Source organism: Kluyveromyces marxianus, chromosome 4, assembly GCF_001417885.1.
Source record: "Kluyveromyces marxianus DMKU3-1042 DNA, complete genome, chromosome 4".
Taxonomy (NCBI): domain Eukaryota; kingdom Fungi; phylum Ascomycota; class Saccharomycetes; order Saccharomycetales; family Saccharomycetaceae; genus Kluyveromyces; species Kluyveromyces marxianus.
Window position 1 is genome coordinate 689,258 of NC_036028.1, and position 23,838 is coordinate 713,095.

General features: G+C 38.0%; 9 protein-coding genes and 1 non-coding gene across 10 annotated transcripts; 6 read left to right on the top strand and 4 right to left on the bottom strand.

Moving 5' to 3' along the window:
- Positions 1–161: 161 nt before the first annotated feature.
- On the top strand, positions 162–3,722 carry KLMA_40292 (uncharacterized protein; the record flags this gene model as incomplete). Its single annotated transcript, XM_022819588.1, has 1 exon — positions 162–3,722. One exon carries the CDS (start codon positions 162–164, stop codon positions 3,720–3,722), a length of 3,561 nt encoding a protein of 1,186 aa, XP_022676138.1.
- A 77-nt stretch (positions 3,723–3,799) lies between these two features.
- On the bottom strand, positions 3,800–5,575 carry KLMA_40293 (leucine-rich repeat-containing protein 6; the record flags this gene model as incomplete). The annotated part of the gene is made up of 1 exon (XM_022819589.1): positions 3,800–5,575. The coding sequence occupies one exon, from the start codon at positions 5,573–5,575 to the stop codon at positions 3,800–3,802; it is 1,776 nt and encodes a 591-aa protein (XP_022676139.1).
- Positions 5,576–6,370: 795 nt separating this feature from the next.
- On the top strand, positions 6,371–6,961 carry SYM1 (ethanol metabolism protein; the record flags this gene model as incomplete). Its single annotated transcript, XM_022819590.1, has 1 exon — positions 6,371–6,961. The coding sequence occupies one exon, from the start codon at positions 6,371–6,373 to the stop codon at positions 6,959–6,961; it is 591 nt and encodes a 196-aa protein (XP_022676140.1).
- A 348-nt stretch (positions 6,962–7,309) lies between these two features.
- On the top strand, positions 7,310–9,013 carry CQD2 (Cqd2p; the record flags this gene model as incomplete). The annotated part of the gene is made up of 1 exon (XM_022819591.1): positions 7,310–9,013. The coding sequence occupies one exon, from the start codon at positions 7,310–7,312 to the stop codon at positions 9,011–9,013; it is 1,704 nt and encodes a 567-aa protein (XP_022676141.1).
- A 69-nt stretch (positions 9,014–9,082) lies between these two features.
- Positions 9,083–10,105, bottom strand: KLMA_40296 (uncharacterized protein; the record flags this gene model as incomplete). The annotated part of the gene is made up of 1 exon (XM_022819592.1): positions 9,083–10,105. One exon carries the CDS (start codon positions 10,103–10,105, stop codon positions 9,083–9,085), a length of 1,023 nt encoding a protein of 340 aa, XP_022676142.1.
- Positions 10,106–11,556: 1,451 nt separating this feature from the next.
- Positions 11,557–15,231, top strand: HAP1 (Hap1p; the record flags this gene model as incomplete). Its single annotated transcript, XM_022819593.1, has 1 exon — positions 11,557–15,231. The coding sequence occupies one exon, from the start codon at positions 11,557–11,559 to the stop codon at positions 15,229–15,231; it is 3,675 nt and encodes a 1,224-aa protein (XP_022676143.1).
- A 428-nt stretch (positions 15,232–15,659) lies between these two features.
- AIM14 (putative metalloreductase) lies at positions 15,660–17,198 on the bottom strand (the record flags this gene model as incomplete). Its single annotated transcript, XM_022819594.1, has 1 exon — positions 15,660–17,198. One exon carries the CDS (start codon positions 17,196–17,198, stop codon positions 15,660–15,662), a length of 1,539 nt encoding a protein of 512 aa, XP_022676144.1.
- Positions 17,199–17,843: 645 nt separating this feature from the next.
- Positions 17,844–21,383, bottom strand: TY2B-LR1 (transposon Ty2-LR1 Gag-Pol polyprotein; the record flags this gene model as incomplete). The annotated part of the gene is made up of 1 exon (XM_022819595.1): positions 17,844–21,383. One exon carries the CDS (start codon positions 21,381–21,383, stop codon positions 17,844–17,846), a length of 3,540 nt encoding a protein of 1,179 aa, XP_022676145.1.
- Positions 21,384–22,780: 1,397 nt separating this feature from the next.
- Positions 22,781–22,889, top strand: KLMA_R418. Its single transcript has 2 exons — positions 22,781–22,815; positions 22,851–22,889. It is a non-coding gene; the product is annotated as a tRNA-Gly (tRNA).
- Positions 22,890–23,266: 377 nt separating this feature from the next.
- On the top strand, positions 23,267–23,797 carry KLMA_40301 (L-methionine (R)-S-oxide reductase; the record flags this gene model as incomplete). Its single annotated transcript, XM_022819597.1, has 1 exon — positions 23,267–23,797. The coding sequence occupies one exon, from the start codon at positions 23,267–23,269 to the stop codon at positions 23,795–23,797; it is 531 nt and encodes a 176-aa protein (XP_022676146.1).
- Positions 23,798–23,838: the final 41 nt, after the last annotated feature.

Consider the following 23,838-nt stretch of genomic DNA (forward strand, 5'->3'; position numbering starts at 1 on the left):
TCGGAAAGGGGAAAAAGATCTTTAACTTTGCAATGTTCAATGAGTAAGCTAGAGACACCAAGTTAGCATATGTAAAACACACGCATATATCAGATTCTTGAACGAGAAGCAGAAATATTAAGATCAGTTTCTTCTCATCACATGTAAACGTGAAACGAATAATGAAACCAACTAATATAGCCATGGATAAGAAAAGCGGAAAATCATGTTTAGTATGCAGAAGACGTAAAGTAAGATGTGATAGGGTCAAACCTGTATGCTTGGTATGTGTGAAGCATGGCTCTAATATGGAATGTAATTATGAAGAGCAGAAAAGAGACATCAAATTTGTCTCAATGAAAACCCCAGAGATGTCGACTAAGATCAAGAAAAGGCAACCAGAGAAATCTTCCACTAAATCTCAGGGAAATGCGACAGTAGTCAAGGAGTTAGATGTTCTAAAGCAAAAGGTACAATCACTAGAATCACTACTAATAAATAACATAACTCCTACAGAACATAAAGTTTCTCAATCAAAGTATTCTAAAACTGTCCCGAGCTCTTCCATCGATGACGAATTCCAATCACTTGATCTAAGCCATTATAAAGATTTTAACTTTTATCAAGATTTAGAGACAGTGGATGTAAGAGGTGGCAGACTATCATTTATTGGTGCCTTGAACTGCATGTCTATGTCAAGAGTTGATCCTTATTTAATGACTATTACAACTTTAACAAGAAAGGCACATCATGATAGGAGCAGCAGTTTTATACGATACCTCGGAAACAGGAAATACTCAAACTTAGAATATATTCCGGAATTAGCTAAAGAGGTGTTGGTAGCGAAAAGTAGTGATAAGAACACTGTAATGGATGCAATGATAGAAATTGATAATGATCATAGTGAAAAGAATAAAAAGAAGCGTAGCCGAGAAACTGGTAATTCGAACGGTGAAGATAGTAGCGTCACTAGTAGTAACGATGAGTTAGACAACGAACTTGATGATAATGAGAAAGAAATGACGGAAAATGATGTAAAGGGCCAAGAGCAAAGAGAAAAGTTTGCTAGAAAGTACTTAGAAGATCAAAATATGGATGGTATATTAACTAAGAATAACAAATCAAGCAGGCCGTCACTATCAGAAATATTGAATCATAGTACACTTGCTAAGTCTTCAGATGTATCGCCAGAATCAAACACCAGTCCTATTCCGAGACAAGCTGTTGAAAATACAGCAAGTGTACCGAGAGAACTCAATATCAAGAAGGATAGTTTGAATATGAGATCCGAAGTTACAAATAATTCATCTTCTCTTCAAAGCGTGAAGAACGATACTCCAATTGGTTTTGCTGATGATGAGACTGAGGCCCTGTACTATTTGAATCTACTGCTTCCTCCCGCAAGAGTTATTTGGATTCATGTTAGTAATTATTTCAGTTCTCCATTAAACGCTTTATATCCTTTTTCCACGGAAGATTGGTTCACAGACATACTGGCAGGATTAATAGGCCCCCCATCTGAATCTGAAGATCCTCCTGTTCTCAAGGTAGTAAAGAAATTAGACTTTTCGAAAATTGCGATTTTGTTCGTCATTATGAGGTTATCATACTTAATGTATCCATCTGACCTAGAGCACTGTTCCACAGAAGAAGAGAAATACGTAGTAAGTCATGAAATCGGCCCGGTTTACATCGAAGTTGCAAATCTATGTATAAGGATGTTCAACCTATTCAGAAGGGGTGTACTTCCAGTACTTCACTGCTTACTTCTGTTAAGGGTGTACCGAAGATATGCGCCGGAAGAAGGTGACATAGCAGATGGAGCGGACTCGAGTAATTTTACTGGATTATTAGTGCAAATTGCGGAGTCATTAGGAATGAATACTGATGCTGAAAAATCATACCAATTAACAAACTTTGAGATCTATCTACACTCTTGGAGAAAAGCGTGGTATACTATCTATTTTCTGGACATATCTGAGGCAATGAACATGGGAAATTGTTTTGCAATAGATACCGATCAATTTAACACAAAACTACCAACTATAAAGAAAAATCCAAATTATGGGATGCCTGATTTCATTCTTCATCCTTCTCATGAAATGGCTAGTGTTGACTGCTGCCAGAAGAACTATGAGTTTTCTCTTTATGTCCGAGATTTATTGAAAATCGTTATGAGTAAAAGACTCAATACACCATGCAATGTTATCATGGATCATATTAATAAAGTTGAACGAAATTTAAAGGACAGATACGCCAAAAGTTTGTCATCTATCATTGCTCTACCTTCGAGCGGACCCCAAGAGTCGATTGAAAAATGTAATATATTCCGATTTTACGTTGAAACACAATCGATGTTATTGATGATTCAACTCCGGTTATTCATACATCTTGAAAACAATCATACGGATTCAAACTCTGGTAGTTTCTCGAAGCCTTTCCAATTGTTTAAAAAGTGTCTTTCTTTATACATCGATCTTGAACCTCTTTTAATTCTACTTTTTTTCCATGATAAGAATGACGACAAGAACAACTCCTATATTGATAAAATATTTGGGACAAGGACCAAAATCATTATCTTGCAAACTTGCAACCACATATTTGTACGATTCCAAATCGTTTTACATATATTATTGGCTAGACTTCTCCATCTTTATCATGGATATCTAAAAAACCCCGAACCAATGATTAAGAATTCTGAGGACTTCCTAAAAATCAAGTCATTAGTTGTAAAGATAATTGAAAACGCATTGGATAAACTTGAGTTCGCAAATAGCATAACTCAATCATTGAGTGGGAACCAGTTCCAAGCTTGGAGACTATCGAAAGGAAACGGATTCCTGTATTCAATTTTCAAAGAGAAAAATGACAACATATTTGATCCCAATGCACCTACTAATCTCAAGTTCCAGAAATTAAGTATGCAGAGAGATAACTTTGGTAATAACATTCTCCCCGATAATTTAAACCCATTGAAACAATTACCGAAGTATAACAACTTCTTGAATCTGGAACTCTCCCAATTTGAGGAATTATATTCGATTATCAACTCCACTAGATGGTCCATATTCAACAGTGTGATAGATAAAGACAAGCTTAAAGCTGCAATGAATTTCCGCAGCTCAAAACAAAAGAACCCGGCCATGTCACAGAAGAAAAAATTCAGAAGTAAGGGTCACCGGAGTAGCTTAACTTCAAAATCTAAATCTTCCTCGAATAACAACGGTCATAGGTTTTCTGGAACTCCCTCAAACTCATCGTCCGATGCAATTGATTTTACTCCTCAAGTTTCACAGATTAAAGTGAATGAGGTTGATACCCATTGGTTCAATACCATTCTCCGTAATAACAATACATATCCAAATTGGAATCGGGACAATTTTGAGCGTAACATAGCCCCTTCAGGTGGAATTCCAAGTCAGTCGCCAGTAGTTATTGATGCTAATGGATCTTTTTCGGACTTTGCGAAATCAAACTTTACCAGTCTAGACGAATCTATTTCTACTACATCTTTTTTGCATGAAAACTTAATCCAGCAGTTACAAATTATTTCAGGAAAACCAAGTGTATCGTTCAATAACAATAACAACAACAACAACAACAACAATAAAAATTCTATCAAACTAACGTCCGCCGATAACGACGTTGAACCTAAGTACCATCACTCCCAACAAAAAACAAATTTCAATTCAATAATTGATTCCACCGATTTAGATTACCTCCTATTTAATGGTGATATATAACGAAAGACATTAGTGAATAGAAATATATCTTTTGTTACCAATGACGACATGAAATCATTGCCCAAAATAACGGGTTATCATGCCGTATACTCTTGTTCTTCTGGAGTGTAATTTTTTATATCATCCATACAATAGATGGCGACATTTTTGTAATACAATATATCTTCCTTAATTTGACGTATTTTGGCTCTGAGAAATTTCCTAAATGTAACTTTACTCTCGAGGGGAGGCAAGGTCATATCTTGAAAGTTGCTGAATTGTCCTTTATTTAACATGAAAGTGTCAGTACTCTTTTCAGTTTTATTCTTTTTCAAAAACCAGCAGAGACGAGACAATCTCTGAGAAAAAGGTATATATTCTTGAGGACTCGAGAGGCTCGCACTTTTACGTACCTCTATTTTGATTATGCAATCTGCTTCGTTTACATCATCAAGCTTGGGAACAAACATTAGATGATTGAAGCTCGAAACCATTGCAAAATCTATAGGAACCATATCCATAACATCATTGTTGGAAGTTCTCAAGGGACTTACATGGTCCATACCGGTGACAATCTTCTCATGAAATTCAGAGTTAACGTGTAAAGTATCAGTTTCAACAGAATTCATAGCAAAATTTTCTTTCTGAAAGTCATGTTCAACTTTTATATGACTTAAAGGCGGTTCAAAGACTGGCTTAATAGGGTTACTTTTTACTTGTTGCTGCTGGTGCTGCTGGTGCTGCTGGTGCTCCTGTTGTTTCAACTGTAATTCTCTTTTTGGGTTCATTTGCTGATTGGTTTGAATAGTTTGTGGGACACAACTTTCCATTTCTAATACATCACTATTTTCTGCTACAACTTCTCGCCCAACAATCAGTGGCTCTCCTAGTGTTGTTTCTTCAATATAAGTTTCCGGCTTTTCAGCCTTGTCCTTTAATTCTGTATGCGTATCCGTATCATCAACTTCTATCTCATCTTTTTGAAACAAACGGAACACCTCTAAATCAGCTTTTGGGGTCATAAATTCCAGATCATCTTCAAATATTCTTTGACGCTCAATTTGTCTCTGTTTAATTTCCTCTAGAGCCAATGAAGTCTGACTTGTCTCATCTTCAAGTTTAGATAACACATATGTATTGGAGCTTTCTAGCCACTTCAGATCCACTTTCACATATCCAAGACCAACATCTTCAGGATCAACATTTCTGTATAATTTTGAGGCATCTTTTAACATCACTTTTGAGAAACATATAGATATCTTAGAGTCAAGAGTTTGTTCTTTGGTTACTTTTTTCAAAAAAGGCGTCGGAAACTTCCAAGGAATCTTAACAACGGATTCTACTCCCTTAGCAAATAGTTCAGGGAATGTCTCAATTCTATTTTCCAACGACTCCATCTTTGTTTTTGTTGCACAACAGTGCTGTACAAAATCTTTGATATGGTACATCATACTGCATCTTAAAAAAAGGTTAGTGGTATAAAGTTCTAATGCGTATTTTGATAGCGGGTCACCAAAATTATGTTCTAAATCTCCATCTAGATTATAAAGATCATCAAATTTCAACGATTCTATCCCAATGTCTGCCCAGAGAAGTTGTTTCTGCTTAAATATATCTTCTCTATGAGTCTCAAGTTGTTTATTAGAAAAATGCAAACATATGATAAATTTTATCAAACTCAACTGCTGTAAGCCATCCACACAACAATCCCACACATCCTCAGGCAATTCAATCCCCTTATCAGCACACCATATTTTCAATTGCCTGATCCGAAATCCCTCAATCTCCAATAGGCTCAAAATTGTCAATCCAAACGATTTATTCAATTTACTTTCATCGCTTTTCTCGCCATAGCAAACAAGCATGGAACTCATAGGTAACAGTGTCGAGTAGGCAAAACAACCCCCTTCTATTTACTAGGTTAAAATCAACCGCAACTTTCGATTCGTACTAAAGATAGTATCGTTTCCTTTGTGAATACGTATGCAACAGACTTGCAAGATTGCGATGTGATAACTTATACTCTACGACACAAAAGAACGAAACAAAGTGAACATTAAACAAACAGACACCCAAACAGTTATACCAATTATCGTGATAAAGAAACAAAAAGCAAACAAATAAAAACCAGTATTATCAATCCCAAATCATAACGTTTTTGTGGAACACAGTAATCGCATTGCATTGGTTTGTCGAAAGTGTTAGGTGATACAAAACGTGAAGACGTTTGAAAACTGACGCGCGACAGACTTCAAATTGAATTTTGAAGAAAAAAAAAAAAAAAACAGCAGCAGCAAAAATTAGAGATCAAAAAGAAATCAAACCACGTGACCAGAAAGAAAAGTTCCAGAAAAAATTCAAGCTGACTCAAGTAACCACACCAGGCTGACTATCTTGCTAACCAATTCGATGTTATCACACAGAGCGAATGAGTCGCAAAGAAGACCGACTAAGTAGGTTGCAATTGGAAAATTTTATTCCTCATTTCTCATGTATATAAAGAGCTGTATATGAGGAATTGAACTTGAACTTTAAAACCCTCTCTGAGTCCTGTGAAGGCACTGTGAACTAAAACGTCTCGAAACTTCGTTCCATTTAAGGACTAAACAATCTTCCAGAGACACATTCTGACACGCATAGCTTAGGGCCATCAATTTTTCTTGCGAATAATGAGTGCATTCTTTAAATGGTACACTACGTCGGTGAAAAGGTCGCCTAAACTCACCAATGGGATAATGACGGGTTCGTTATTTGGAATTGGTGATGCAGTGGCTCAGGTGTTTTTCCCAGAGAATGGCAAAAAAAAGTATGATGCAGCAAGGACATTTAGGGCAGTGTTCTACGGCTCCATCATATTTGCGCCAATTGGCGATAAATGGTATAAATTCTTAAATGGCAAAATTGTTCTCAAGCCAGGCGAACATTGGATTAACAATGTCGCTAGGGTTCTGTGCGATCAGTTGATATTTGCGCCGGCATGTATCCCAGTGTATTACGGTGTAATGACATTGTTTGAAGGTAAGTCTATTGCCAGCGCAAAGGAGAAGATCCAAAACAATTTCTCTTCTACCTTGGTCACAAATTGGTACGTCTGGCCTTGGGTTCAGCTTCTAAACTTCTCAGTAGTGCCTGTTCATCATAGGTTGCTTACAGTGAACTTCGTTGCCATCTTTTGGAACACATTCTTATCCATAAAGAATTCCAAAGTCACTGACGACAATAAAAAGATACCAGTGAACTATCCTCCAATTCCGGAATAGGATCGTATATCTCATTTATCTACATTTGAGAAAAATGAATAGATGAAAGTTTTCTATCTACTTTATGGACATTAGCCATAACATATTTATAATAGACGTATGTATTGTATTCATTGGCGTCAAACAAAACCACCAATAAGCTTCGTACTCTGTTCTTTTTTACCTAACTGAATCAGTCTTGTTAACTTCAAGCGGGTTGATTTGACTATTTCAACGGTTTTTTATAAAAAAGTCTTTAATTCAAGGAAATCAAAACTATTCCCTCGTAGATACATGACTTAACCTCCTAAGAGTTAACAGACAACTGAGATAAACATTAACTGGGCGAAGCGATACGCCATTCAAACAATGTTGTGTAGGAATAATCCATGTGTTCGAGTTCTACTGAAGCCGCGGCTCATTAAAACAAGCTACCAGCAGAGGTTTTACTCAAAAGCGAGCTCGATACCCAAGAGACGGCTAATCAACTGGAAAACAGTAACCTTAGGAGTTGCTGGCACGACTTTAGTATTCTACAATACTAATGATACTTTCTATATGTTCTCCAGACATATGTACCTGACTATGGGTCGAGTAAATGTGGCTGCCCAGGCTCTGGTACGTTGTTTTTATCATTACAAAAAGACCCTTGGCGGAAAATACAAGGACAAGGAAGACTATCAACGAGCTTTAAAGGATTGTCACAAGAAGTGTGCTGTTATTACTCTCAATGCCCTAGAGCGTAACGGTGGTATATTCATCAAACTTGGCCAACATATTGGCGCAATGACGTACCTATTACCACCGGAGTGGACTGAAACAATGGTTCCTTTACAAGACAAATGTCCAGAGTCAACTGTTGAAGAAATTGACAGGATGTTCCAACAAGATCTTAATTGCAGTCTTGATGATATGTTCTCTGAATTTGATCCGAACCCAATTGGTGTTGCGTCTCTTGCCCAGGTCCATATCGCAACATTGAGGGATACTGGAGAAAAAGTGGCAGTGAAATGCCAACATCCTAGATTAAAAGAATTTGTTCCGCTTGATGTTATGCTTACCCAAACCGTTTTCAACCTGGTGGATATCGTTTTTCCCGAATATCCTTTGACCTGGCTAGGAGATGAATTGCAATCCAGTATATATGTTGAATTGGATTTTGTTCGAGAAGCTCAGAATGCAAAGAAAACTGCAGAGGATTTCGCCAACAGTCTTGATAAGACAGCATTAAGAGTTCCTGAAGTTATAAATGCCAACAAAAGAATCTTAATATTAGAGTACGTTTCAGGAGAAAGGCTAGATAACCTTGAGTACATGAAAGATCATAAGATATCGAGGTCCGAAGTATCTTCGTGTCTTTCCCACATTTTCAATGGAATGATCTTTACGCCAAATGTTGGAATCCATTGTGATCCACATGGAGGAAACTTAGCCATAAGAGCTGTCGATAGACCATATGGAGGTCACAATTTTGAAATTATCCTTTACGATCATGGTTTATATCGGATGCCATCTACTGAAATGAGGAGAGATTATGCGAAATTATGGTTGGCCCTATTGGACCAGGATCAAGAGAAGCTACACTACTATGCCAAAAGGTTTGCTCATATTGATGATGAACAGGTTCCATTATTTGCAGCGGCAATAACTGGTCGTAGTATCGACACTGCGTTGAATTATGACATTTCTAAACCAAGATCACAGGAAGAAATGACTGTGATGTCTAAAAAGCTAACCGAGGGAGATATGTTAATAGATTTAATGAGCATCCTATCCAAGATACCTAGAATAGTTCTTTTAATCTTGAAGACCAACGATTTGACAAGGCATTTAGATGAATGTTTGAAAAATCCATTGGGCCCTGAGAGAACTTTTTTAATTATGACTCAGTACTGTTCAAAACTAGTTTACCAAGAGGCACAAGAGCTGATAAACCGAACATATTCTCGTTGGTCCCTAAAATGGATATTATTTGAACTTAAGGCGTGGTTAGAGTTTGAACGCCGGAAGAACCAATTGGTTCTTTATGATCTTGCATTGTGGTGGAAGGGAAAAACTACAGGATTACATTAACGAAACTAACTGTAAATAGTTATATGTGTTTATTCATAGTTAAAGTGAGAATACAGAGATATTCAGATGTTACGATTCGTCATCCTCTATCAACTTTTTAGCAGTAACAATGTCCATAATTGCCAAGCCCACAATTTTGCACAATGTTATTGACTTGGGTCCAATTTTAGCTTCCAACTCACACGAATCATGGGTCGAAGCAAGCTTTCCAATTTCAATCAAATTGGATGGTTTAATATGTGCATCGATTAATTCTCCTGATTCTAGCAAAGTATGTTCAGCCGAATCTACAATGATTTTGACATTCTGATCTCTGAAGGCAGAGACTAAAGCATTATCGCATTCGTGCATATGCGGCTGGTAGCTTCCTATCAAGCTGATATAAGTGAAACTCGTAGAGTCGATCTCCTCTGGTACTTGTCGGAAGAAGTGCTCCTTGATGCTGGGCTCGGAGGTGGGGATAGTGCCGAAAATCACATGACTCTTGCGGCACAGCTGACCAATATCACTACTGTCTATCTTGACGTAGTTCACAGAACAGATATTTGAGCATGCATTGCATAACTCTCTGTCATCGAGCTTCTTTGACCTATGCACAATGTTGAGATCAACCTGTTTCGCGGAGAACAGCTTTGCGCACACAAACGAGTGCCAAAAAGCCTGTAAGCCACTGCCAAATACCGTCACGTTTAGTTTCTCGATACCATCGAATTTGTGACTTAAATGGCTAAGACCGATGTGAGAGCTGAGGGCAGTTCTTATCCCAGTAACCTGTTTTGCATCAACCACACCCCGAATTAGCCCATTAGTAGGGTCCAATACGTTGATAGATCCAACAAACCCAAGCCCAGACTTCTCATTATACCCTAGAGTTTTAACACCGCAGTATATATCGTCCACTACGGGCATAAACAAGTGGATTGCTTCTCCAGAAGGCGTAAGTGCCTTGGTTCTTGGGGGTACAATCGACGGATTCTTAGAGTATCTTGTCAATCCATTCTCTAGAGCCTTTAAATGCGACACCACATTTGCATGAGAAGCCTTGAGAAACCGAGCTTTCACTTCCGGGTCGAGCAAGGTCTTGAGAGACATTTAAAGAGCGGCTCAGTGGTTATCGTATGCCTCAATTGCTGCCTTGTACAACATACTACCCCAAGCACAGTTGGTTGACTATCACCACTGTATGACTCAGATGAGCTTTTTTCAGCAAAACACCTATTACCAGCTTTCACAGCATTTGGACGGTGCGTTGCCAGGGTCTACGCCGGAGAGCCTCAGCACGGCTTTTCGATGTTGATTCACCTACACGCACACTCATCGCCGATATTAGAGTCGTGTACGTGAATCAACATCGAACGTGGAGTTCGTGAAGACTCTGATGATGAGGATGATGATGAAGGAAGTTAATCCGATCACGTGATCGTCGTTTAGCTTCACCCAACGCTAAGCGTTCCAAGCATAAGCGAAACTCACACCCTCGTATAGCTAGCTCGGTCGCGCCAGAAAATCCGTTAGCAGCCACTACGAAGCTGCAGCTCACAATGCACCCCTCGCCCCTCAACGTCCCAGGTTCAACAATTCGAGGAAACTCCGTTTTAGCTGCCCAACACGCTTCTCTGTTTGCTTACAATTACTACACATGAACACCTAAACGACGTTCCAAGTTAACGTGTGTACAAACAAACTAGTAGAACCAGTAGAACCAGTAGAACCAGTACCCTGTACATCGCACCTTGTCATTTCTTTTCTGGTCCACCCACTACCCACTCTACTGCCATTGCAGCCAACGGACACTTGTTCTGCTCCCAGCCAGCCCATTTCTATGCGCAAGATCCCACCGTTGCCCATCGCATCGATCAGGTGTTGTGATTTCCAGATCGGCTCGAATTTTTCAAGCTGACAGTATATTGGAAGACAGACCAGACAAATAGCAGAATGCAGAACAGAGAGTTATGTAGATAAAGACAGGGAGAAAGCAGATCCACAAAGCCAAATTTGAGTATTTGTTGTGTATCAAAGTGTACTGCTTATAGGGAGGTACGACGGGAATAGCCTTTTTTTTCCATTATTTTTACTTTTAGTTTCGTCTTTGCAGTTCGTTTTTGTTTTGTTTGACAGCATTAGTTTAAGGTGTTAAAAAGGCTTTAGTACAGACTATATATCGTACATTAACGAGCACCGGCCAGCGCATTCAAAGGAAACAATACGAGGAAACTTGGATTTTGTTTTCAAAATATAAAAAGTAGTGTTAACGGGGTCAGAACGAAGCGTATTTTAGCGGGCTGTTGTAGTTGTACTTATTGAGAGAAAGGTAATAACGACAGTTGCAGAAGTAGAAGAAGCAACGTTATAGATAGCAAGAATAGCGTTTAACCATGGCTCTAAGCACGTCTCCTGGGAGCACGGGCACACAGCAAAAAAGAAAGCGGAACAGGGTTCCTCTAAGTTGCACGATATGTAGGAAACGTAAGGTGAAGTGTGACAAAGGACGGCCCCAGTGCCAGCAATGTGTGAAAACAGGTGTTGGACACTTGTGCCATTACATGGAACAGACTTGGGCAGAGGAGGCCGAAAAGGAGCTTTCCAAGGATTCTGAACTGAAACAGTTGAGAGAACTTGTTAAGTCGCTAGAAGAAACGTTGTCAAAAGTCCATGCGACTTCAGGGAACAACAACAGCACTGCTGGCAACTCTCCAGCAGCAGGTGGAGGTGGAATAGGCAGTGTTGGGGGATCCGGAGCCCCAGATGGGACGCCAGTGGCGAACTCTTTCATCGGTGGTAGTAAGAAGCTGTTATCAGGTCCCAACCACCAATCACCTGTGCTTACTGGTGGAACGATACAGTCCTCCCAGGATAAATACGATAATGATGAGTTGGATCTAACAAGACAGTTCGATATGCTACATTTGAAGAATAATGGTACTGTACATCTTGGTGCTACTCATTGGCTAGCTATCATGAAAGGTGATCCTTACTTAAAGCTCTTGTGGGGCCACATCTTCACTTTGAGAGAAAAACTATCTGAATGGTACCAACAAAAACGCAAGCCTAGTGCTTCTGGAAGCATTAGTGGTCCTGCAGGGGGAGGAGGAGGTTGTCCTGTGATTCATGGCTCGATGTCACAACAGTCAAAATGTCCTGTTGCTCATGTTTCTGGATACCCAATAGAAAAGCCAAATTCTACAGAGGGTCGCTGCCCTGTGATTCATTCAAATATCGGTGGGACTAACAACGAAAAAAGCAACCACGGGAGTAGCAACGCCAGTCCTGTCATAAACAAATGCCCAGTTGCACATGGAAATCCAGGGTTCAGTACAGGCTCGGGTACTTGTCCCGTAACACATGCTACGGTCAAAGAGGAAAATGACAGCAGATCAGGTTCTGGATGCCCAATAGATCATACCAAGTATTTATCAGCTGAAGGAAAGGCAAAGCTTCCCGCCCTGCCATCTTTCCAGAACCTAACAGCAAAATGCCCTGTGATGCGTGATTCAACACCCACTCCAACAGGCCAGGAAATGCCTCCAACACAGATGCACCCAACAGCAATCCCAGAAATGACTCCAGAGCAAGCAGCAGAAGCTATTGGAAAACTACTACCTCCAAAAAAGATCATTATTCTTTTCCTTGACAAGTTCTTCAACCATATATACCCTATTGTTCCTATTTTGGATGAACAGAACTTTAAGCTTCAAGTGAACCAAATAATACAAACTACAAATGATACAACTACTGTTAAACTTACAAAGGCTTCAGATGCTTGTATTTTGGGTATTCTCTTGATTATTCTAAGATTGACGTGGCTCTCATTGCCTCCTAATGCTTGTAAGATCAAGCTTGGCCCTGAATGCGAATCTTTGAAACTTGAACCAACGTATTCAGCCACGATAACACAAGCAAAGGAAGAATCTATGCTTCTAAAATACGAAACTCCGCTGGAAACAGTGGCGATTGTTCGCAAGTTCCTAATTAGATTTGATGAAATTAGCAGTTTCGCAAATTCTAATGTCAATATTACAACTGTGCAATTCGCCATTTTCTACAAATTGTACTTAATGTGCTGTCCGGACAAAACTGGGGATACTCAACTTAACACGTTTACATCTACTGGACAGGACAATGAAACTCATCAAGTGCTAATGTCAAGTATCGTACAAATGGCTTTCAGTTGTGGTTTACACAGGGATCCAGATAATTTCCCTCAACTAAACTCTGCAGTAAACGGTTCAAAACTCAATAAGGAGGCAATGTTGAACACTGAAAGGTTAAAACATACATGGAGAAAAACGTGGTTTTTTATTGTATCTCTAGATGTGCAACAGTCTCTTTCTTTGGGAACACCACGTTTATTGCGTAACTTAAATGACTTCAGTGATACGAAACTTCCTTGTGCTTCGAAAATTGACTATGTCAATGATATTAAGGAATTGGTTGTGGTTAAAAATTTCACTTTATTTTTCCAAATCGATTTATGTATCATATCGGTTCTAAATCACATTTTGAACGTATCTCTTGCTAGAACAGTTAGGAAGTTTGAACTTGATCAATTGATTAGAAGTTTGGGTAAATTACGTGATGGAAAAACGCCAACCACGGAGGTCGTCAAAGAACTTGTTAATAAAGGACTTCTATTTACAACGGAAGGAACGGTTTTATTGGATCAAATAACAGAGCCCACTTATACCTTGCCATCTTTGCAAACAGTTATATCATCACCGAATATGAACTCTCCAGAGGAAAGGGAGAAAAAGCTGAACTTAGCCCACGAATGTACAACTAGATCGTTGTTTTTCTCGAAGCATATTACTATAAGTATGTTAGAGTATTTGTTAAATTATGTTCTCTTTACCCATTATGAACCCTTGGGTAATGAAGACCAGGGGACCAGGGTATTAGCAAAAGAATATGCTCAAGAAGCTCTAAACCACGCAATGGAAGGATATAGAAACTGTGTTTTATTCTTCAACAGTACTGGCTCTAACAATATGTTCAGTTATATGGATGTTTTATTGTCACCAACTTGCTTGGATGTTGGTCATCGCGCGCTTCAGTTCATCGTTTGTTTAATACTAAGAGCAAAATGTGGTCCTTTGACTGGTATGGGAGAATCCCCTGCTATTGGAGCTCAAAGTAGCAATACTAATACCAGTAGTAGCGAGGATGAAACTGATAGTCAACATAGGGAAAACGCACAGCCAATAGCAAATCTTCTTCACGATGTCAGCCTGGACACTAGCGAAAACTTGGCAGATATTCTTCTTGCTCGTATGATGCTATTCCACAAATTAACCAAGCAAATATCATCAAAGTATACATATGCTACAAGAATGACAAAATCTACAGGCTTCTTCATCACTTTATTAAAGAAGCCTTCAACAAAGATGAAGAATGGTATGAAAAATAAAAACCTGCCTCGTTTAAGTCACCATCCAAATATTGCAAATATGACTAGTTTCTTCAAAAATGTTCCATCTTTGGTCCTCTCTGCTGGAGGTGATCAAATCAAACGGTGTCCAGTTTATCAAGATGCTGTTGGTTTCCTACCTTCGAAAGTCACCAGTGGAACGTTCAACTCATTTTTCCATTCTAACTCCCAGTCTCCTACTACGTCGGCTATAACTCAACAATTACCTCCTTTGAATATCCAATATCATCCTATCACTTTCAGAGATACTTTAAGGAGAACATCTGATGTCAGAGGGAATCCTGAAAATATAAAGAGAAGGAAAATTGATGCGACGCAACAATCATTCCCTAACGCTAATGTTGAGATTAAAAAAGAAACATCACAGGTATCCCTGCCTCCGACACCTGCTCCAATACCAATGGCAACTCCATTAGAACCTCTGATTTCCAGTTTAGACAAGGTTTCCTCACTTCCACCAAGTAAAACACCTTATAGTCCAACAGCAAGTTTGGTTGGGACTCAACAGACAGTGGCAGCTGTTTCTAATAACCATCAAATAAATACACGGTCACCAGCTGCTCCTTCGGATCTCTCAAGCATAACTAATTCGCCTGATTTCGAAGACTTTTTATCTGAACATACCCAACTAAACGGTTTAATGATAAATCCATCTTCTATCGTAGAAGCAGTTGGCTTTGATGGATATATAGGGCCCGACTCTCTTGGTTTACAAGCTGACTTCTTACCGATAGATAATAATGAAGGCTTGAATGAAATGGCACAACTTGCAGAATTCTCCATGTGGGACTAAAATCATGTAATTATTGACACTGAAACCTTGGCTGTGATAACTAAAGCCAGAAATTAGTATAGAAAAAAAAAGTTATTTTACGCTTATTAATAATTCACGATGTATGTATTATCTGCAGCTATGTAAGCTATCTCTGCGTTTAATAGTAATGACCTTTAAAATAATCTGTGGAATGTTTTATATATTGCATTTAAATATATAATGTTTTAACATATTTTCAACCATTTGATTCGTTTTGCTTTGTACATGAACAGCACGGTCCCTTCCTTAAGAAGTCGCCCACAAACACTTTTATATATTGATTTAATTTTGAAGAGGTCAACGTTTTAAACATAATTAAAAAGGACAATGTAAATACATAATAGTCCTCATTTTGTATATATAATGAAATAAATAGTGGTAATTATTTTCTTTCTACAGGATATAGTTTATAGGTTGTAAAACTCTTTCACAAAGTTACAGTAATTTTGATTCGCATAATTTTGACCATCTTTTAGAAGTGATTCTGGACCGCAACATACAAGCCACGTATTTTCTAGGGCATGTGTTTCAATAAAATGAGCTAAATCGACTTGCCAGTCTAACCTTTTGCCAAAATGGATATTTGGAGGCATTTTTGGGTCATTTGAGAGTAAAGCACCAGACTCATCCATGTTCTCCAATTCAAAGTCTATGTCGTCAAATGCAGAACTATTACTATTATTGTTATTTGTATCATGGGACTTAGTTTGTGTATCATCATCAGGGAAGGATCTTGTAACATATACTTCGATATCATTGACATCAACATTACAGTGATTTAAAATATGCAAGTCGTCTTTATCTTTAACCAGCCATATAAACTTAAGGTATTCCAGATTTCTAGCTTGAAGAAACTTAAATACACCTAATCCAAATGATATACCACTTCCCCCAACTACAATAGCTACCCTTTGAGAGTCATATAAAAAGGATGGTGAAACTGTATTGTACACATCCACGACAGTATACTCGCCAACCGTAACATAGGGAACTGCTTTTTCCCTAACAATCAAATCCACTTGGTTTTCATCCGGTAGAGAAGCTATTGTATATGGTTTTGTAGGAGTTAACCAATACAGGGGATTGGTCTTTTTATGCTTTGATATACGTAGGTGTGACCCTGGTAGCCAATCTCTAATATTTCCCCTTTCAACCTTGATATAAGAGAGGGATTGGTCTTGTTTAATTCTCTGTGTTATATTTACCGTGTTTGCGTAGTAGCAGTAACTGAATGCTCTCCATATATATATGGCAAGCAAACAAAGGAAATATGGTACAGTGACTTTAGGTCTAGCATGAATTGGTATCAAGAATACCATAGACCATTGGGCCAATTGATGAACAACATAGAAGACATTGTAGTTATGGCGTCTATAAGGGCGGATGGACAGGAATAATATGGCAAATAAAGGTAAAAATGCAATGACACCAATAAAATTGTACAATGCAGTTACCTTAGATTTGACAGATACGTCTGAATTAACAGACCATTTGATAATAAAGGCAATACCGTGACAGAGACCTAACACCGTGATAAATCTAGAAAGCCACTTATGCAATGGGATGAAATCAAGGTAGTTAAATCCAAGAATTGGATTGACAGGTCTCAATGTTAAAAGGACGTTGAGAATCACCAAAACATACCCCAGGCGACCTAATCTTTTGATGTAAACAGAAATGTTCCCTATGAATGAGTAATGATGTATGAAGGGAGCAAACACAAGAACCGCAAGTAATGGCAGATGAAAGATTGGTGACGCCGTTCTTATGCTTTGTAGAAGTTTGTTTTTCCATGGCGAGATTTTGGTGTACCTGGTTGGAATTACTCGCCTCATCAACATTAAGAATAAGACATAGAAAACTATTACTCCAAGAACATAATACCCATAATGTATATTGGCATAATGAGTGGATCCATGTCTTTTAATAAGGTCAAGTGACTCCATTGTAGATAGTTTGGCGAGTGCAGCCGAGGTACAGCTAAATTTCAAGAGATAACTCTTCTGTCTGCCAATGTTTTAGTTATAAAAAGGTTCAAAAAGACAATATAAATCTCGCAATATATGATTAGTTAACAGAACCGAGCATTTTAAGGCATGGATATTTTAAGAGTAACACAACGAAATGGTAGTCACTGAATTAACAGTAGTGTGGTTCTCGAAGCTCGAGTATAACTAAATCTAGTTTTACTTCGATGAGTATACCATATACATGTGTACGTCTATACACTATTAATATACTCCTAGGCCATTCTACAGCGTAGAGGAGGTATATTTGTAGTGATTGGGTATATTTCCAGTCACGTGTCTTATAATCAAGATCTCTGGTATCTGATGAATCCATGTTGTTTATTAGCTATATATCTAGTAATGTATGCTGATGCACCTGGGGATCTTGCATGACTATGTTAAGGTCGTCATTGCCTAGATCTAGTGCCTCCTTATATAATAATCTAGATCTGATGGTGATGTCACCCCCTGTGACACCCCCTATCATCCATTAGGATACTTAGCCGCCTATTGCATTAGTAGTTACCCTACTATAAATATGCTCCGTCTCAACACACCCCCGTACTAATGCCATGGTCGCGGTTACTTCATCCACTTGTCAGTTAGTACTTTGAATTGTTTAATCTTCAACGGTTTTGTTAATAGGTCTGCTTCATTTTGGTCAGTAGGAATATGTTCCACTTTTAATTGACCTTCTTGATATTTATCCTTTATGGCATAAAGTTTTAGATCATTATGTCTGGCTCCAGGTTTTATAGTTTTAGTTCCTTTTACTGAATCTATTAATGCTTTGTTATCGGTAAGTAACATCTGATCTGGTTTCTTACCGGTGAGCGTAGTAAGTAAGTAATTTATACTTCTTGATATTGCAAGACATTCACTTGCAGCATATGTCTCAGATTGTGCAGTTGATTCGCACACATAAGATGTTCTAGTTGATCTTGCAAATAATTTCTTTCCATTCCATATGCAAAAGTATCCTGCTTGGGACTTATATTTTAAACCTTTGGCATGAGATGCGTCGGTTAGGCCTATTAACTCTGACGTCTCCTTTTCGTTTCGTTTCCACACTAAACGTTTGCCTCTCGTTGTCCATAAGTACTGTAATAATCTTTCAGTCTCATATAGTACCTCATCACTGGGGTATAGTTGATGTTGTGCTAATATGTTAGTATAGTACGCTATGTCAAACCTGTACTTCATGGCAACGTAATTGCATAATCCAATCGCTCTTTGGATCCAATTTACCTTTGCATCGTAATCTTTATCACATGGTATATCCAAATCTTGTTTTAAAGATCTGTCTGGGGTTCCTGGGACTATGTTGTATCTTGATTCCTTCTTGAATTCAACCCCTAATAGTGGTAGTTTCTTAGTTAAACTTTCTAGCATTCCAAACTTCATGCTTACACCCTTTTTGTATTCTACATCTATGCCCAAGATGTCATATCGAACTGCGTCACGTTCGTTTGGTGAACCGTCGTTCACTATTCTAGTGTCAAATCTGTTTTGTAGATCTGTTATGAATTGGTTTATCGTGTTAATGTTGTTGCCGGCTATGACTATGTCATCAACGAATAAACATACAATTATTTCTAGGAATTTACCTTTTGTAAATACGCAAGGCCAAAATCTCATCTCTTCCAATTCACATTTGCCTTTTAGGTAATCCTTAATTGTTTTCTGCCAATTGGCTCCGCTTTGCTTTAGACCGTATAAAGATTTATTGAGTCTTAACACTTTACCCTTTTGCTTGATATGAGGTGGTGCACGAATATATATCTCCTCTTTAAGATCAGCGTATAGGTAAGCGGATGAAATATCCAATTGTTTGATAATTAAATTATGATCTAGTGCTACAGCTAACACTGTCATAAGCGCCATATTGTTGATGGTATCTTGTTGTCTATCTTTCGAATAAGTGCTGAGGTCTTGTTGGTCTCCTCTTGCAACCAATCTACACTTCTTCGTACCATCTCTTTTAATGCTGAACACTAGCATTGGGTTAATCACTTTATTTCGGTCTACCTCCGAAATATCTATTAATTTATTTTCGTCCCAGACATGCATTTTACGCATCTGATTGATTTCTTTGTTAAAGGCTTGAGTAAACTGATCTCTCAATAGCTTGTTTTTATTACCGGTAATTGCTTGTGAGTATGATAGTGTGGCATCCTCGGAATAGGGGATTGTATCATGATCTGTTACTGCTTTTACATAGTTTACTCGAAATCTCTTTTCTGATCCTTCTTCTGGATCTTCGACTGTCTCAGTGATTTTCCGTTTTAATTGTTTGTGCGCATCTTGTAACGGATTGAAGTCGTCGTTTGGGTGTTTGTGGGCTGTGAATTCTTCTGCTGTAGTTTGCTCACTTTCTGTGTTTGGATTGTGTGATACTTGTGAGTCTTGGGCGCTAGCTAACTTCGTTGAGTCGCTATCTGATTCTTTTGTTGAATCATCTTTCGGATCTGAGTGTATTTCCCCACCCCCGCATGAAGGTACATCTTGTGTATCAAGATTTTCTTCATGTCTCACGGTGTCCGAATCATTGGTTGAGGATTTGTTCTTTTCAGACTCATGTACTGTTAGTTTTCGTCTCTTATTGTGAGATTCCGTGGTGAATTCTGGTTCGTTATTTTCTTCCTGATTGTTCGAACTCATCTTAGTTTGTGCTTTATGTAACCATTTTCCAACTTGTTCATAGAATTCCTTTTCGGTGATCCCTTCAGGCCCGTTTTTGTAAAATGGTCTGAAGTCTGTTGTGTCAACAAGTTTGTTTGTTTCAGCATCCAGGATAATATATCCGTAGGATTCTTGTGATGGATGTAAAAGATAACCAAGTTTTGCTCTATTATCGAGTTTAGAGTTTGTATTTATACGATAACAAGCTAGTTGACCAAACGCATGTATATGTTTTAATTTAGGTGGCTTAATGCCAGCCTTCTCGATTGGTGAACACTTTAGCTTTTCCTTATAAGTATGGTTTAAATCGTATACGACATGCTCTATTGCATGATACCAGAATTCCTTGGATAGTCCTGTTTCGTCTAACAACGTACGGCATCGGTCAAGTAGAGTTCTGTTTAGTCGTTCAGCGACTCCATTGCCTCTTGAATCAGCTACTGTTGTGTAAATTAGTTTGACTCCGCGACTTTTTAGTACCTGTCGGATCCATTCACTTGTGTATTCTGATCCTCTATCCATGTGGAAAACTTTTATTCGTTTGTTATATTGAGTCCGAGTTTGTTTTATTATGGTAAGAAATGCTACTCTGACTTGCCTTTCTGTTTTTAGATATAATGGGATAGTCCACGTATATCTAGTACATTCGTCAGTGAAAGTAATCATATACCTATAACTTTTAGAATCTTCACTTAGTCTTATTGGTCCAAATATGTCTGTGTGTATATATTCGAAAGGGCCATACTTTTCGTTGTATTGGTCTCTAGAATTCTTGATGTGTGGATGCCTTGAAGCTTTTCCTTTCATGCATGATTCACATTGGAATTCGTCGATCCCTTCCCAGTTAACATCGGACATTGATAAATCTTCAATTCCGCCTCTTTTAACTGTTTCTCTAACACATCTGACATTTGTGTGTCCTAGACGCCTGTGTAATTCTCTTAATGTGACCTTATATTTCTTGGATTTCGTTGTTTGATAGACTTTGTGTTCTTCAGTTGGTAATTGAATGTGATTACCTGAAATCCACAATAACTTGTCTTTCTTGAAGATAGACGTAATTGTTTCACCATTTAATGATTTTATATTGTCACAAGTTTCATCAACGTATAGGTTATTCTCATATAGTGACGCTAATGGTATTATATTTATTTTGATTGATGGTACAATCATCGCTTTCATTTCAATTGAAATGTTTTCATTCAATTTAAGTTTTAGGATTCCTTCTCCTTCAACTGTAATTTCATTTTGTCCTGCTGCAAGCAATTTAATGTTGGATTCATCTTTGATATTGTATAGCAATTTTTTGTTAGGAACCAACGCTACGGTTGTTCCAGAATCTAGCATGATATCTCTGACATTCTCGAGATAGAAACATTTCTGATTAATCTGAACTAAGAAAACATGAATCAGTTCCTGACGAAACGTCATCAAATTCATTGTTTGTTGTTGAATTTTGCTCAATGTAATTAACTTTACCTTTCTTCTTAGTTGTTACATGCTTATTGTGAGTCTTGCCGGATTTAGTTGACCTATTCGTTGCATTGTGAGCTCGACTCCAACTATTACTAGTTTTTGTTGGACTTTTCTTACTTTCTTTATCTTCTCTGCGATTATGGTTACTTTTACTTTTTACTGGTTTCTTAGATTCATTGTGTAACAATTTCAAGGCGGTTGGTAGATTGATGTCTTCATTGATCTCCAGTTCCTTTTTTAACTTCTCACATTTGTTGGCATAGTTTTCTATCATCATTTTTTCTAGACATTCTAATAACATCTCAAAGTCATGATGTTTCTTACTACAAAAGAAGTTGCGGTACACATTGTTTCCTTCCTTCCATAATTTCCCAATTTCCGATGAAGACATATATTTGTTAGTTTGATTGATAGCTTCTCTCCATATTTCTCTATTTTTGTTCCTCCGGTCATATGCTGTCAATAGTTCCAATGCTATAATGTTAGAAGAGTCGTCCGTATTGTATGGTGTAAACTCTACCCAGGCTGGACAGCATTCTTCTGGGATACATTTTTTCCACATACGTATGATGTATGAGTTTAACCTTTTGTTATTCATTATGACAGAGGACCAATTATTCTCTTTGTTGGGAACGTAACTCTCTAGTCCAGATATTTTAATTTGTACAATTAGGCACTTGACCCAATCGTCGAATTCATCTTCTGTATCGATTATTGGTAGATAAACAATCTTCCTAATTTTAGCATTCGGGAAGGCTTTGAAACTGATGTAATCACTTTCTCCAGAAATCGTATCCTTTAGTTCAGGATCAGAAGACGAATTATATTGATATCTGTATTCTCTGTCGAACTCTTCATAGGTTAATCCTCCGAAGACTTCTCTTTCACTTTGAGGATCTGAGTAAGGATCAATAGGTTTATCCTTTTGAATACTCGAGATAGGTGCACCATCATCACTACCGATATTTAGTTTTCTCATTTCCTCTCGGATACCTCTTGTCGGATCATTACTCCCTTGTGGAGACTCTGCGGCGCTACCATGTAGTGATTGGGTATATTTCCAGTCACGTGTCTTATAATCAAGATCTCTGGTATCTGATGAATCCATGTTGTTTATTAGCTATATATCTAGTAATGTATGCTGATGCACCTGGGGATCTTGCATGACTATGTTAAGGTCGTCATTGCCTAGATCTAGTGCCTCCTTATATAATAATCTAGATCTGATGGTGATGTCACCCCCTGTGACACCCCCTATCATCCATTAGGATACTTAGCCGCCTATTGCATTAGTAGTTACCCTACTATAAATATGCTCCGTCTCAACAATATTTAGTTTATTATCGTTAATCTCTCACAGATGAAGCGGTGGCTCAATGGTAGAGCTTTCGACTCCAGTTAAATCCTGGAAATTTCTAAGGAAAACAATTGCAATCGAAGGGTTGCAGGTTCAATTCCTGTCCGTTTCATTTTTGTTTTTTTTATTTTTTGGCCTTTGTCTTCAAGTGAGGCTTCTTTAGGTAATAGTGGTGTTTCTATTACCTAAGCAAAACGCTATGCAATAAGTTCTTGTTCTTGAGATGATCAAATATTACCAAATAATCTACATCTCTTTCATACTCTTTTTCTTCGTTCCATTTTTAATATCTTGACTGCACAATAGACTTTTAAAATTATAAGCTCAAAACAAAGCATTAATATATAATATATAATAATATATTCATCTCTGAGCAGAAGTTGAATAAAAAAGTGTGGACTTTCTTCTAAAAGGAGAATTACTTAGCTATAAAGAGCCGATAATACATATTATCAAAAACAGCTTGATTGACTGGGAAGAAATATATACCATGGCTGAAGGAGAAAAGCATCACGCAGATTACACGTCTTTCCAAACTTCGGACAAGAAAGAAGCTCTTGAACAGCTTGTACTATCCTATGAAGCACTATCAGAAGGACAAGACAACTGGGTTTGCAATCTAGCTAACGCGGCATCATTGATCTGGCACTGTTACATATCTCTTGGTATCAATGTTAACTGGGCTGGTTTCTACGTAACGCAGAGCCAGAACAAGCACGAATTAATTTTAGGTCCTTTTCAAGGTAAAGTGGCATGTCAATTAATTCAGTTTGGGAAGGGTGTATGTGGAACAGCAGCATCTACGAAAGATACACAGCTAGTACCTGATGTAGAGAAATTCCCAGGTCATATAGCATGTGACGGAGAAACGAAGAGTGAGATTGTTGTTCCTATCGTTAAAGATAATGAGACGGTAGGCGTCATAGATATTGACTGTCTAGACTACAATGGCTTTACTGAATTAGATCAGGAATATCTAGAAAGGCTAGCCACATTGATATCGAAGACCTGCACTTTTTAGAAAATTACGTACCATACCTACTTTTGTAAAAATATACTGAT